The sequence below is a fragment of the Topomyia yanbarensis genome, chromosome 2, assembly GCF_030247195.1.
Source record: "Topomyia yanbarensis strain Yona2022 chromosome 2, ASM3024719v1, whole genome shotgun sequence".
NCBI classification, from domain to species: Eukaryota; Metazoa; Arthropoda; class Insecta; order Diptera; family Culicidae; genus Topomyia; species Topomyia yanbarensis.
Genome location: NC_080671.1, coordinates 54,485,507 through 54,499,402, shown reverse-complemented (window position 1 = coordinate 54,499,402; position 13,896 = coordinate 54,485,507). Strand labels below are relative to the sequence as shown.

At 43.6% G+C, this 13,896-nt stretch overlaps 1 protein-coding gene across 4 annotated transcripts; it reads left to right on the top strand.

Moving 5' to 3' along the window:
- The first annotated feature begins 4,690 nt into the window (after nt 1-4,690).
- LOC131685116 (centrosomal protein of 104 kDa) lies at nt 4,691-13,228 on the top strand. Of its 4 annotated transcripts, none has more exons than XM_058968574.1 (11): nt 4,691-4,850; nt 4,921-5,487; nt 5,611-5,778; nt 9,389-9,838; nt 9,899-10,517; nt 10,587-10,952; nt 11,011-11,494; nt 11,548-12,068; nt 12,129-12,271; nt 12,334-12,435; nt 12,491-13,228. In XM_058968574.1, the coding sequence occupies exons 2-11, from the start codon at nt 5,448-5,450 to the stop codon at nt 12,622-12,624; spliced, it is 3,027 nt and encodes a 1,008-aa protein (XP_058824557.1). In that variant the 5' UTR covers nt 4,691-4,850; nt 4,921-5,447; the 3' UTR covers nt 12,625-13,228. The 4 variants fall into 4 exon arrangements, with proteins under 4 accessions (XP_058824557.1, XP_058824559.1, XP_058824558.1 ...); XM_058968576.1 differs by having other exon boundaries at nt 4,691-5,487; nt 11,548-11,709; nt 11,773-12,068; XM_058968575.1 differs by having other exon boundaries at nt 4,691-5,487; nt 9,899-10,514.
- Nucleotides 13,229-13,896: the final 668 nt, after the last annotated feature.

Sequence of the window (13,896 nt, the reverse complement as noted above, 5' to 3'; positions counted from 1 at the left end):
TATTGGAATGATATTTCTTATAATTTTCGGCTTTAGATAAGTTATTTCTCTTCCAACAATATCTTATACACTACAGGAGAGTATGCTCGTAATCACTCTGTTGACAGCGTCCCAGATATGCTCGTCGTGGCACATCTCTCCGACGATATTATCCGCTGTCACACCAGTCCTTCGAACTTCTTCGAACTTAGGGCATTCGAAGACCACGTGTTCCGGTGTCTCTTGCACGTTCACACAGTCCGGGCAAAGAGGTGACATGCAGGTACTTCCGGAAGCATCCATGCCCGGACAAAAACTGCATCAAATAGAAGTTCACCTCTCCATGCTTCCTATGTACCCAAGCAGACACATTTGGCATGAATCGGTGGGTCCACCTTCCTTTCTCCGCGTTGTCCCTACAGGGTAGCAGGATAGCCCTACAGAAATGCCTGGACGATGGCTACTTCCCGGTTAGATGCCTGTTAGATACTCTTGGAATTTATCGGAATGTTATCTCACACTCTTCTCTGTCTGCCTCAGATCTTGCTCTCTGAACGCGTCTTCTGGCTTTTAGACAGGCAGCCCGGATGAAGCTTAGCCTTTCATTGCACCAGTACGCCGGATGCCGGTTGTTTCCGGCAGCTCATAGACATTCGGAATTGGAGTGACGCTTTCCCAAAAAGGTCCTTGTCGATGTCCTTTATTTTCTACTTCCGCTTGCCAGTCTTATTTCGCCGACCAATGGTGTAGTGGATCGCTTAGTGGTCACTATGTGTGTACTGCTCACTAACTCGATTCTCAACCGTCTTTACGGAATGTGCTAGCGGAACCTTCGTTGTATAGTCTCACATCCAGCTTCGCCAGGGCTTACAATACGCTGTAGTAACCTATTGCGTAGGTTAGTATGCCTCCCCACTCCACAGCCTAGGCGTTAAAGTCTCCTCCTATAACAACGTCCTACAGACGAATACACCGTTGATCCTGGCGATTACGAAAGCCTTCGTGTGTGTTATCCACCACCTCTTGGAGAGGGAACCCGCCCATTACTTGAATTTCCGCCATCCCTGCGCTATCTACCTCCCAGTTCCCGTTATCGGGAGGAACACGATACGGCTCTGCAATAATTGCAACGTCGCACTGCGTTTCTGTTGTCGGCTGCCACAACAGTTGCTGTGCAATGTCGCAATTTTTTGAGATTAAGCTGGGCTATCTCCATCAATATTGTCCTGCCTTCGCCTTTATATACGCAGGGCATTTGAAGCCTCTCGTCGTGTAATCGTTTCCTTCCTCCGGTTTGCAGATCATGCACCTTGGTTGCTTCGTGCAGTTTCTAGCTTCTAGTTCCCCTTTTCTCCGCATTTTATACGCAGTGTAGACCTGTCCGGGTCCTTGCAGTTCCTCGCCTGATATCCGAGGTCCAAGTACCCGAAGCATCGCTCCATCTGCTTGATAACTCGCGGAGCGATTCTAAGCGAGCACACTGACCATCCAACTTTTATATTGCCGGTCTCCGCCAGCTTGTTGTCAACGGCCACCGGTAGTCGAATCGCCGCCGTTTGAGTGTCTCCATACGATTTCCAAATCCGGATAGTCACCGGTACATCCAGCTTGCACTGCTCGATCAGTGCACCCTTCAGTTCTTCTACGGTCGTTATCTCGTCTTGCACTCGATTACGGCTTCCTACGACAGGGCTCTCACGTTCGCTTCACTGCCCAAGGATTTAGAAACGAGCTCGCGGTAGGTCGAGCTCTTGACGGAAGGATCCTTCTTCAGCTCGAAGATCATCTCGCCATTCGGAGCGCGCCTCGTTCGAACAACGTTCTCTGCAAACTCCCTGGGTCCTGTCTCACTTTCTTGGGAAGAGCGGCTTAGGACGTCGTAAAGTTCGCTTTTCACTGTATTTTTCCTTCCGATTTACAACGGTCCTCTAGCTTTCTCCTGTTGGGTGTCGTCCTTTTCTTCGGCAACACCAACAGCTTCCTCGAGCATCTGTCTCTTGGGCCCGCCTAGGGCGACATTATGGAACCATTTCGAATCGACTTTTTCATACAAGCTTGCATACAATAAACCTTTCGTTTCGAGATGTGCAATGCCACCCCTAGTTTTTCGTCTGCCGGCGAGGTTCTCGTCCTCTTTGAAGTCATGGAAACCGGCGTTTTGCGAATAAGTTCATTTTTGCTAGTTTCGAAAATGGTGGGTTAAACCCGACCGCCTATGTTTTGGTCGATTTAGTTTAGATATTACCTAAATTAAATGTTTTTGCTTTTCTCATAGAGACAGGTTATGCAATCACTCTGAAAATCGTTAACTTAATCTCGGCTCGGAGGGCCGAGTGCCATGTGCCATTCGACTCAGTTCGTCGAGATCGGAAAAAGTCTTCGAAAAAGTGAGCGAAGAATTTTAGCATCGTGCTTCAGACGCTTGATTAGGTTTGCCGCGAAAGGACGCCATCTTTATAGAGTGCTTGCAGCGAACTTCTGAAATTCACGACAAATGTGTGTGTGTTTTATAGTAAGGTTTAAAAAGCTTCAAAAGCCTGGCCTGTAGTGTATTGGCACTGTGTGGGACTCACGAATCACGTTCGTGCCTATCCGCCTAACTCCTTTCTCTTTACGCCCTTTTTTCCCACGGAGCTACGTCAAGGTATTACTTGGTGGGGGCGTTCGTTGTACTTTTGTCACACTTCTTTCTTCTGCTCTATCTCGGAGCCTCACTTGGTTCATGAAATGGCTCGATGTTTGAGCTTTGATTTAACTCTCGACTCTTCTCTTGCTTCTTGTCTCCATCTATTACTTCGCTGTTTAGCTCTCGTCCCCGTGAGCCAGGCCCGTGCGCAGAAAATTGTCAAGGGGAGGGTTTTAATTTGTTCACATCTCAGAAAAGAAAGGCATAGAAACCCTCAAACTTTGAAAATTTTTGCTGAGGCCTCAAAGGCCAAGTCTTGTGCACTAATCGATTCCGCTCAAAACACTGAGTAAATATCTTGAATCTATCCAAGTCCGTCGTTCAGAGAGCCAAGGACCGGGAGGAACTACATACGTACAAAGTGCAAAAGGCTCTTCATCATAACGTATGCTGACGTGTCATTGTCTCATCATGCATGATGAGACTTATGTCAAAGCGGACTTCCGGGAGCTTCCGAGGCTACTGTTTTTCACCGCCCAGCACAAGTTTGATTTTCCGGAGGAAGTAAGGAAGCAGACACTTTCACAGTTTGCCGATAAATACATGATTTGGCAAGCGATCTGCTCATGTGACAAACGGACTGTACCGTTCGCGACTACTGGGACTGTAAACGGGGCGATCTACCTCAAGGTTTTTCTACAGAAGCGTCTGCTTCCTCTGTCGAAGCAACCTACGATTTTCAGCCCCCCCCCCCCCACGCACCGGAACTAAAGCCCATCGAAAAATACTGGGCAATTATGAAGCAGGCACCACGGAAGCATCCCATGGAGGTCAATTTCCGTGATTCAATTTGACACGCTTTAAACCAAAACCTCTTGTATATCTCAGTCTTCATCCATCCGGGACAATAATTGGGTACTACTTTAGTAGGGACTGTATTGCTCTTTTTATTTTGTGGCGATCGTTCATGTTTCTTTCCATTACTGCTTTTTCTTGCTTGCTATCCAACCTTCGTGGTATATCTGACCTACTCAGCTCTGCTGCAAATATCGTCACCTTTTGAGATACAAACCGATCTGGAGTTGTCGACATTGTTTACATCTTTGTACAACCATCTTCGCAGCGTTTCTTATCCTTCTTGGCGCTACACGTTCCTGTTTATCTGATAGCTGGTGCTGAGAGTTCTTTGGAGGCGGTATTTCTTCCGACACCGATGCCCTTTTCCGCGAGCTGTCAGCCACTCCGACGATGAGGTCATCGGCGGTATAATTTCTCCAGCCTATAATATCCCGATATTCTTCGACTTCGTATATTTCCTCTTACCTTCCGCTGACCGACCTTTGCTGTGTAACTGGTCTACTAACGACTGTTGCCAAGATCGAAACTTGTCGAAACGCCACTAGACTATGCAAAGGCTATATACGATGCTAATTTTTGTGCAACTTAAAGACAGAATTATTTTCAGCAGATTTTTTTCACCCACGCTTAACTTTTACAGCAGGTTTACCGGTGCGTTCAACCTGGCTTGAAAGCTAGGCGTGAGTAAAAAAGTCGGCTCTTAATGATGAATCAAAATTTCGCTTGAATCAACGTAATTTTCCGTGGAAAATAAACTAATAAAAATAAATTAAACATAAAAGAAATCATCTTTTACATGTAACGGCACGTAAACAAATATGAGAAAGGAGCAAACCATTTTCCGTATCAATTCGCAGTAATCAAACCTAATTCGATCCATGCGCTCTTAAGAATTTACAAGCTGAATCTACAAGTGAGAAAAACATTCTCTTACTTAATGCTACAAACAAGCAACAAGCGTTGCCATCGCAACTACGATGTCCGGCACTCGTGCTTTCCGGGTTCTTGCTGTTCAATAAACACTAATGCACGTGCATTACAATGCATGAATAATCAACATGAATCGGTATTCATCAACATGTGCTCAGGCGGAGACGCATACCACCGATGAAAGTAAACAAACAATTCGTGGACGTGTAGCCTACCATCCAGGCGCACGCGTGCCTCGTGAATACAAGAAATGAACATTTTTGACAGAAAATTTTCACTCCTGTGCTTGATACTAGGAATCCTACAGATTCCTGCAAGCCACCGACTAGAAAGGACTGTCATCGAATTAAAATTACAGAATGAGAAAAAATAGTGCCATTATAAAATTAGCGAAAAAGTGTTTTTGATGCGTTTCCGTACCAATCTGCAACACGCTCGGGATCAGTTCAAAGTGCAAGTTTCGTTTTGGTTATTTTTGACTTGAGCCTTGAACCCTTGAAACGAAGTATTTTTCCGTAATTTTTCAGTATGTAATCTAATATTCAAGTGCTATGCTTCCACTTAATCCTTATCAACAATCTGGAAAGTCTGAACTTAAGAATACCTTATGTCAATTGGACCTCAAACGAATGTTGTACTGACTGTACAAAGCTGAAAAAATGTGATATTCCGCATTATATCATCGAGACGAAGAAAAAAATTTCGCATAGAAATTGTTCATCTTGTTCCTTCATTCTTTGGTACTGCTGCAGTGCATACCTTCCAGGCGCAGCCAGACTGCTATACATAAATATAGTGAAATAGCACAACGACGGCCAGCGTGACATAAATCATGTAGAGATGATACGAAAAGTAAAGCCGTAAAAATCGTTATAACCCCATCGTTGTCGTGTTATACTCTGAACACAGTTTGTATAGTGCAATGTTCTTGGCATAAGGGTGTCACATAAATTATTATTGGTTGCTAAAGTTGTATAACAAAATTCAAATTTGGAGTTTGATTTTGAAAACTATTCGGAAAGTTGCATCAAATAATAAGTTGAAAATTTGAAATATGGCTAAGAAGATACCTTTCAAGGTTGTGTTTGCCTCTGGTAAGTGATACAATATTAAACGATACGTATCGGTTATCGTCGATTGGTTCGAAAAGAGAAGATTTTTAGTAGTCGGATTAACTGTGTTATGGATGGATAATTTATGTAACGCGTTTGTTTTAGATGAAGACTCTGAGTATCCTGCTAGTGAGTTGAACAGTCACAGTCCAACAGTACACGGATGGCGCTCCAATTCCAGCAGTCCGGTTTCGCCGAAGGAGATTGTCCTGCGATTCTTCAACCCAGCCCGGATAGTGCGAATCCAGGTGTTGGCCCATCAGTACTATATACGTAAGTTGATGAACTTGATTTGACAGGTTAATGAATGTTGAATGATCAGTTCACTAGAAAGGTGAATTATAATTACGAGTCTGCGCAATCAATGGATGTTCATTTGGGGTTCATCGATGAACGCATCTGTGCAGGAATTTCAGTTCTGTTTTGAGTATGATATTCTGTTTACAATATAGATCAACACGTGGCGTGAGTTTTTCGATTTTTAAAATACTATCAGGTGTAGGTACCTATGCTGCTGGAAGCTATGAAGATGACTAGCTAGACATTATACAATGAATTCGTGTTGGTATCGTTGTTACGGTCTCGCATATTTCACATATAGGTGGACGAGAGATCGTACTAATTGGAATCCCTCCAGTGCATGAATCTTTTCTGGTTGGAAATCATTTCGATTGTTCGTTCCCACGGCTCAATGCGTTAGTATAACTGAGCTGTGGGTCTTTTAGGATTTTTGCAATTTGAAATTAAAATTAACTTTCAAAGTGCCTGTCCATCGTGTCTTGTAGACGCAGCTTGAGAACTCTTTCCTCGGCGGTTAAACTTTAGTTTCGATGTCTGCCGCACCTTGGGGGTCATTCGGTTCGTCTTCTCTTGTCGCCCACGTCCATATCGTCATCGGTACTGCATTCATGATACTCACGGTTGGATGTTCTTATTTGTTTCTTGTACTTACTGGTCGCTGTTGTAAATCCTTCTTCATCGGCATTTGAATCATTATTGGTGGTGGTGCAATCGTTGTTACTTCGCAGTTGATTTACGGCATACGACATAGGACAACTGTATATCGTCATTGGTCGTAACAAATGGAATTTCCTTAGCAGCCTCTGCGTAAGGTTTTCCGTGGTGTAGCGGCTGATCACAGTACTGGCACTTAGGAATCAGCCCTGGATACGTAACCAGTGTTCGTTGAGAATATGCAATACCTTGAGCTGATTTGGATGGGACGGTCAAGTAGGAGGGAATAGGTTTTTTCGGACGTATTCCCACCACAAGAACGCCGTTGCGAAGTCCTGGGAAGAAGTTCCTCCAAGTAATTTCCTTAACACTATCCACATCTATTCTGCTTGAATAATGTTTTCGAACATAATCAATGCCGCATGACGTAGATGGTGGAATTGCACAGCATTAACTTCTGCTACGTTGAGATTCGTGGTTACCTATAACAATTGCTCCACTTCCAGGGATGTAATGCACCTCAGAGCAAATATAGAGAAGAATAAAAAACGCTCTTTGCACTTTTCATGCGAACCACCGCTCTTCTCTTTCACAATAAACCTCTTCACTCCGATGTGTGTTGCTCCCATACGTGTATTCTATTCCATGGCTGTACACCTCAAAGAGGCTCTTCAATGTGAATCTTGGTCCAACGCGCACTGAAGCAGAGAAGGCAACCAAAAAACATTTTAAAAACGTTCTTCAGATCAAACCTAATCTGAATTGTAGGTTGATTCGCATTCCTACCTGCTTGCAAGTGAGGGGAGCCACAAAAAAGTGCCTCTTCAAGGTGACTCTTTGAACGAAATTGTGCAGCTCTTGGTGCACAAATCTTTCTGTTTTTCGTTTTCAATTTTCTCTTTGTGCGGTCGTACTGCACATGGCAGTGTTTTTGTGCTGCTCTATTTTTCATCGGTGTAGTTCGCTTTTTGGGGCACATTGTGTGAGCAAATAACAAACCTGTCCACTTCATGAGTCGAGGATCTTACCGGACAACTAGAGAAGTCAACAGCAACTTCTGGCTGCAGCTCCTTCTGTACGGAAACCAGCTTTTTCTTCATATTTTCTTCAGATTTGATCTCCTTGGGATGTTTTCGTAGTGCCTGTCTTATAATTGGCCGGTATTTTTGATGGGTTTTAGTTCCGGTGTATGGGGGGGGGGGTTCATGTCCTTGTGTACGAAAGTGACCCTTTTGGCTTCGTACCACTGCAGGCCAACATTTGAATAGTGACACGAAGCTAGATTCAGCCAGAAGATCATAAGGCTCTCGTGTTGCTTCAAAAGAGGCAGCACATGTTCCTGTAGACACTCCTTGAAGTAGATCTTCTCGTTTACAGCCCTGGTAGTCACGGAAGATGACCTTAGTTTGCCACATGAGCAGATCACTTGCCAAATCATGTATTTATTGGCACACTGATAATTTCTGCTTCCTTACTTCATCCGGAACATCAAACTAATGCTGGGCGGTGTAGAACACAAGCTCGGGGGCTGCCGCAAGTCCGCCTTGACGTAAGTCTCATCATCCATGATGAGACAATGAGGCTTTCTTCAGCATGTGGATGTACAGTTTCAAGGCCCGTGACTTTTTCACCGTATTTTGTCGTTGGTTACGATTTGGAGCCTTCTGCACTTTATACGTATGCAGTCCCTCCCGGTCTTTGGCTCTCTGAACGAAAGATTTGGACGGATTCAACTTTTTGGCCCCATCCCTGACCAAAGCGTTGGGATTCCGCTTAAACGTTTCCACTACGTGCTTATGATCCTTATCACTAATAGAACATCCGTTCTGATCGCATTCCTCCTTCCGTTCGATGCTTCGACTTCGACTTCGATGCAGCAACTTCTAATCACACGACTCACCTTTCACTGTACGATTTCGAGTTGTTTTCTGATCTCCCATTGACAGGGTTGAGGGTTCTCCAGGTGCCTGCGCAATACCAATTCTTGAAGTTGCTTTTCGGATGACGCCATTTTTCCAATTTTCGACAAACTGATAAAAATACAGTATAAACAATACACTCTAAACTACTTCAAGAGAAAATATCCAATAGGTTATTTTCTACAGCGTTTTTTCCTTGATGCAAATTGATGTGGGACACTCTTTACAACAGACGATCACGGCGACGTTGAAAAGCAGCTTTTCTCGCGAGCGTGAAATATGTTTTCGAAAGAATATTTTTGTATCACAATTATCCACCCATTTCACGACTGAAGAGTACTGCCCATATTCCATCAAATATCCCATTAGAACAAGTCGTTGTTAATCTGTGAATACCGAAAATCCTTACAGCTTCAAATAGTCGGCCTTATTTTGCGTGGCGTGTGACGTAAGACGATTGATCTCCCCTCACGATACGTGACTCATCACATTTTGAAGAGTCACTTTGGGTGACGTTAGACGCCAATTAAACGGCAGTGGGGAATCTCACCTTGCTCGGGTCGATTCTCAGAATCAGGCGAGGAAAGTCACCTAGAGTGAGGTGAGTTTAGTCGTATCGCGTCACACGCCGCACAGAATAAGGTCGAATATCTTCTTACTGAACCGCGTTAACGTAGACACTACATGTTGCTCGTTCGATCAGCAAGCAACGAATGATGGTGCACAACGTATATATTCCTGTAGTACAGACGGAATTGTTAACAATATTCAAGTCTAGTATTTTTGAATCAGTTGGTGTAAAAATGGTTTAGATCCATCGATCAATTATGAAGTTATAGTCGTGCGAAACTTTCATAGTTTCGTTACATAGTAGAATATTCAAATTTTGGAATGACACCAATCTCCAGATATTGTTTCACAGACAATGAAGTAAGATCTTTTATCATTGAAATGCCTACAAACTCGTTGTGTTGTGTTGTTTAAATAAACTATTGTACATATCATTTCAGCGGAACGCATCGAACTATGGTTACACTATTCGAGCAGAAGCGCACCGAGTACTCCCTCTAGTCAAAGCTTCGAGTACATGGGATTCGTAGCATTGTCGGACAACTCGAGCACCAATTATGCTTCGCGAGAATTACAAAGCGTTACGGTAGCTCCGAAAGTTGGTTCCCATCTGAAGTTACGGCTTGGGCCTCCCTATCAGAACAAGTTCAACAAAGATAATCTAGTTGCGCTGTTGGCGATAAACATTCTTGGCGAAGAATTGTCATCCGATGAACTAGCGTCGATTCAATCTAATACGGCACTTCTTAGCGTTATACCAGCAAATATTGAAGCGTTGACCAGTACATTAGCTTCAGCATGCGATGATCTGTCGTATTCGATGTACGTAGAAGAGAGCATCTGCGATGTAGTACGAAAGATGGAGGCGTTGAAACTGCAAGCTGTACAGGGTTTGTATAGAACTAACCACCTAATAATCGAAAAAAAACATATTCTTTTAAACTTTTTAGAGGAACGCTTCGAATACGCACGGAAGCTGAAGCTATGTATGACAGCACTGCGCACAGCAGGTGAACGTCTCGGTCGATACGCTCTAGCCAAACGTCAGGCAGTTCAGCAGGAGGACTTCAGTACGGCAAGACTTCGCAAGGAGCAAATCGAAATGTATAGGAAAGCCGTTTTTGATCAGTTGAAAGTTGACACTTTGCTGCGGAATGACAAGAGCATAACCAGTAACGATTCCTGTTCGGAACTGTATTCATCGAAACCGACGCTGCCTTCACCTCCTAGCTTACAAGATGTTGCAAGTGCTTTATCTGAAAGTTCCTTACCGATAATGGCGGAGGTAGCCATTAAACAGCAAACGTTACTAGATACGATCGATTCAATGACCACTCATTCCACCTCCTCCACTTCAGCGCAGAGTAGACCTGTGGAGGTTGCGACGTGTAGGTCTCAGCACAATCTTTCCAGACCTGAGGATATTCCGAACTCTCCGCTGTTGAGTCACAAGGGACGCAGCCCGATGCGTTCACCTACCAATACGGGATCACTGCGTCGACGCAACAAAAGTGTACCACGCAACAGCTACGAAGACTACGATGAACGAGCAATCTCTACTCTAAGGCAGTAATTTTCCTCCGAAAATTGGATTGTAGTCATTAACTTGTATTTGTTTCTATTTTTCTGATATTACAGTTCACATACGAATGACTTTTTGAGAGAATGTCAGGGAACAGCAATGATTGAAAGCGAGTCCGGAAAGATACGATCAAAGTTGAATGATCGAGAGAAAAGACAAGCTGCACTTCCGATTCTGATTTTCGGAATGGAACTAGTGGAACTGATTTATTCGCGACAGTTTACCGATCGCGAGGAAGGGCTTATAAGGCTGCGAAGTATCTTGAAGCGAGATAGTGAGGATGATCAATCGGCGGGTCCCGGTAAGATATGTCGAAGTGCAACGCTGCTGCTTCATCGTGGAGTTAGAGATGCAGTGTTCTCCGTGTTTAGCCAGGCGACAGAGACTGTGAGAATGTTATTCATGGAATTTGTGCCAAATCGGTGAGTACCTCAGGAGCAGGATGGTTACTTGATTCTAATTTCAATTTCATCTCTTCAGAGTGTCTCCAAGCGAAGTATCACGATCGGTTGATCGGCTTCTGCCAGAATTGTTATCAAAGAGTGGGGATCCATCGGCTAGGGTACATACGCTAGCTCAGCATACGATCTTAAGCATCGCGGCATGTCAGGAGGTGAGAGATCAGCACTTGATTGCACCAGCCTTATCCAGACCAGTCGGAAGCGGAACTCATCCACGTTTGGCCCTCAGTCGAATGCAGATGTTGGAACAGTTAGTACTATGTCAGGGGATCTCCAGTGATAAACAGAGTGGTTTGGCGTGCAGGACACTGTCTGAATCAGGCTGTTCCGGAATCCACCATCCAGCGGAATCGGTTCGAAAAGTAGCTGAACGTGTGCTTCTCTTGGTTTACAAGGTAAACCCTAGACTGGTGAGGAAACAGTTACCGCCAGACGATGATATCACGCGAAGAAACCTGCTCTATAGACAATTGTTTACCGAGTTCGATAAAATAGATCTACAGGTAGGTTCTCTTTCACGTCATCTTAGCTACTTTGTTACCGATTTTCTTTTCAGCGGAAGAAGGAAATGCTAGAGAGTAAACAATTCAGCGGCCCGACTACATTTGCGGGCATATGTTCTCCACCAATGTCGAATAGTTCGAAAAACTCACCCCCGGTAGAAGTACGCAGTAGAGGGCTACGGCATGACGGTGCTGGAGGAGGCGGTCGATCGATTGTCAGTTTTTTCGACGGTACGCACTCAAGTTGGCAATCAGAACTCAGCTCATTGAAATTGCAGGATTCCAATTCGAGCCCGGTACGACGCCCAGATTCGGCCGGAATTATCAAGAGCAAAAGTGGCCACGCAATTGGACACCATCATCACTGGTCCGGGGAGGATAGATTCGAGAGTTCATACTACGAGAAACCGGACTGTAACGGAAAGGATTTGGACGGTAGAGGGAAGCAAAATTTGAGTCAACCGAAAACTATGATCTATGACAGTACGGCGGGGTTCTTAAGTTCTGAGAATGGCGGCGTGAGCTCAAGAAAGAGTTCTAACTCGGATTCGTTTGAAGGGAGCGATAATGAGATGTAAGTGGAATATAATCGTTGTTAACTCAGAAATGCAATATAACTTTTGGTGTATTCTAGCCGTTGCCCGTTCTGCGATTGGATCTGTCATGGTGATCCGACACAGCTTGATAAACACTATTGGAAATCATGTCCAGTGCTGACTAAGTGTCCACAATGCAGTCAGATACTGGAAGTAGCAGCTGTAACAGCTCATCTAATCAGTAAGAGGATAAGAAAACTTTGAATTTATTCATCGCTGATTAATTTTATTTTTCTGTCTTAGATGAATGCGAAGCGAAAACTAGCTACGTGACCTGTGAACGTTGTACAGAATCGGTTCATAAAGATCTGTACGAATACCACATGATGGAGGACTTTTGTCGAGGTGATTAGAGATTTAACGTGTATTACGATAAAAAGGTAATTCGTTTTGTTTCTAGAATTAACAACTGGTGCCGCTCGCTGTCCACTGTGTCATGACGACGTGCAGCTGCCTTTGGACGGTGGATGGAAACGTCACCTACTCAGTCGTTCGGGTTGCTTGGGAAACTCTCGTAGACGTGCTAAGGTTTAAAAATGGTCAACTGATTTACAGAATTATTTCTTATGCATACGCCGGCGCTTCATTGCCAAAAGCAGAAAATGAAACTAGCGACGCTTTTAAATGTCCAATTTAAACATTTCATAAATTCAGAAGTGGCAAATAGATAGACTTTTCAATCAAAATTCGATCAAAAATCAGGCAGCACCGACACATACGAGCAAGTTTTAACTCACTTTTTCACATTTAGAAGTGGATAGTCTCATCGAAAAATGGCAACTACATTTTCTCTAGATTTTTGATAGTAAATTTTTGACTAATCAAACAAGCAGAGTTGTTGTAAATGATGTCTGCTAAAATAGTACCAACTGTTAGTGCAATGATTAACCTATAGTCTAGTTTAAACAAGAATTTTAAACAAATCAAGCAATTGAAAACTAAAGACAATTTGACGTATAGAATGTTTTGTTAAGACAGTAGACTTTTAAATATTACACATTTTCGAAATTAGTGATTATCCCTCCCTGGTGAAAAAACCGTCAAAAATTACTGTCCGTAATGTAAAACCATGAAAGTATTTCCCGTCCTTACCAACCAATTATAATAAAATGATCTTTTTCAAATACGCAATGGACAATGGTCTGTTTTCTTTGATATTTTATGTTAATCAATTGCTGTGTTCATAAGTTGTTTAAGGGCAGCATTACAGAAGGCCAAATATTGGAACATCCTTCAGCAACCTCTAGCGATATGGGTCCCTATTCTCATAGTCACGTCATCTAGTGACTAGAATGATATTTTCTTCAGTCACTAAGTGACGTAACTGTGGGAATAGGGCCCATGATGCCGCATCGACTATCGTGCTATTTTAAGGCTAGTGTACGGTACGGGAAATGGATCACGGGATTTCGCACGAGATTTGCGTCGGGATTTGATCAGGGAAAATTTCCCGCCGAGATCTCTCCAAACTGTCAAACCAAAAACTCTGCTGCCTCTTAAAAATACAAATAGTATCAAACTTGCAGCGAATTGCAAACCTTATAAAATACTATTTTCCCCGTCGAAAACAATTTGTGTTGTATTGTTCCCGGCCGGATTTCGGTGTGGAGAGTTTTAAAATCCCGTGATGTTTCCCGCGGTTGGGTTTACACTTCGGGAAAACTGTCATTTTTGTGTAGACTCATTTCCTGTCACGGGATTTGAGCTCCGTTTAAAATGCACAGGGACCCAAATCCCGTGACACGTTTTCCGAACTGTAAACTAGCCTTTACGTCGCTTGGCCAACCTTTGAAGAATTCTACAACT

Excerpts from the sequence above, each read along its gene's own strand:
- LOC131685116 (XM_058968574.1), top strand. The coding sequence starts at position 5,448 with ATGGCTAAGAAGATACCTTTCAAGGTTGTGTTTGCCTCTG. Across the intron at positions 10,518-10,586 it reads GCAATCTCTACTCTAAGGCA|TTCACATACGAATGACTTTT; the intron begins GTAATTTTCCTC and ends CTGATATTACAG. Across the intron at positions 12,436-12,490 it reads GATGGAGGACTTTTGTCGAG|AATTAACAACTGGTGCCGCT; the intron begins GTGATTAGAGAT and ends TTTTGTTTCTAG.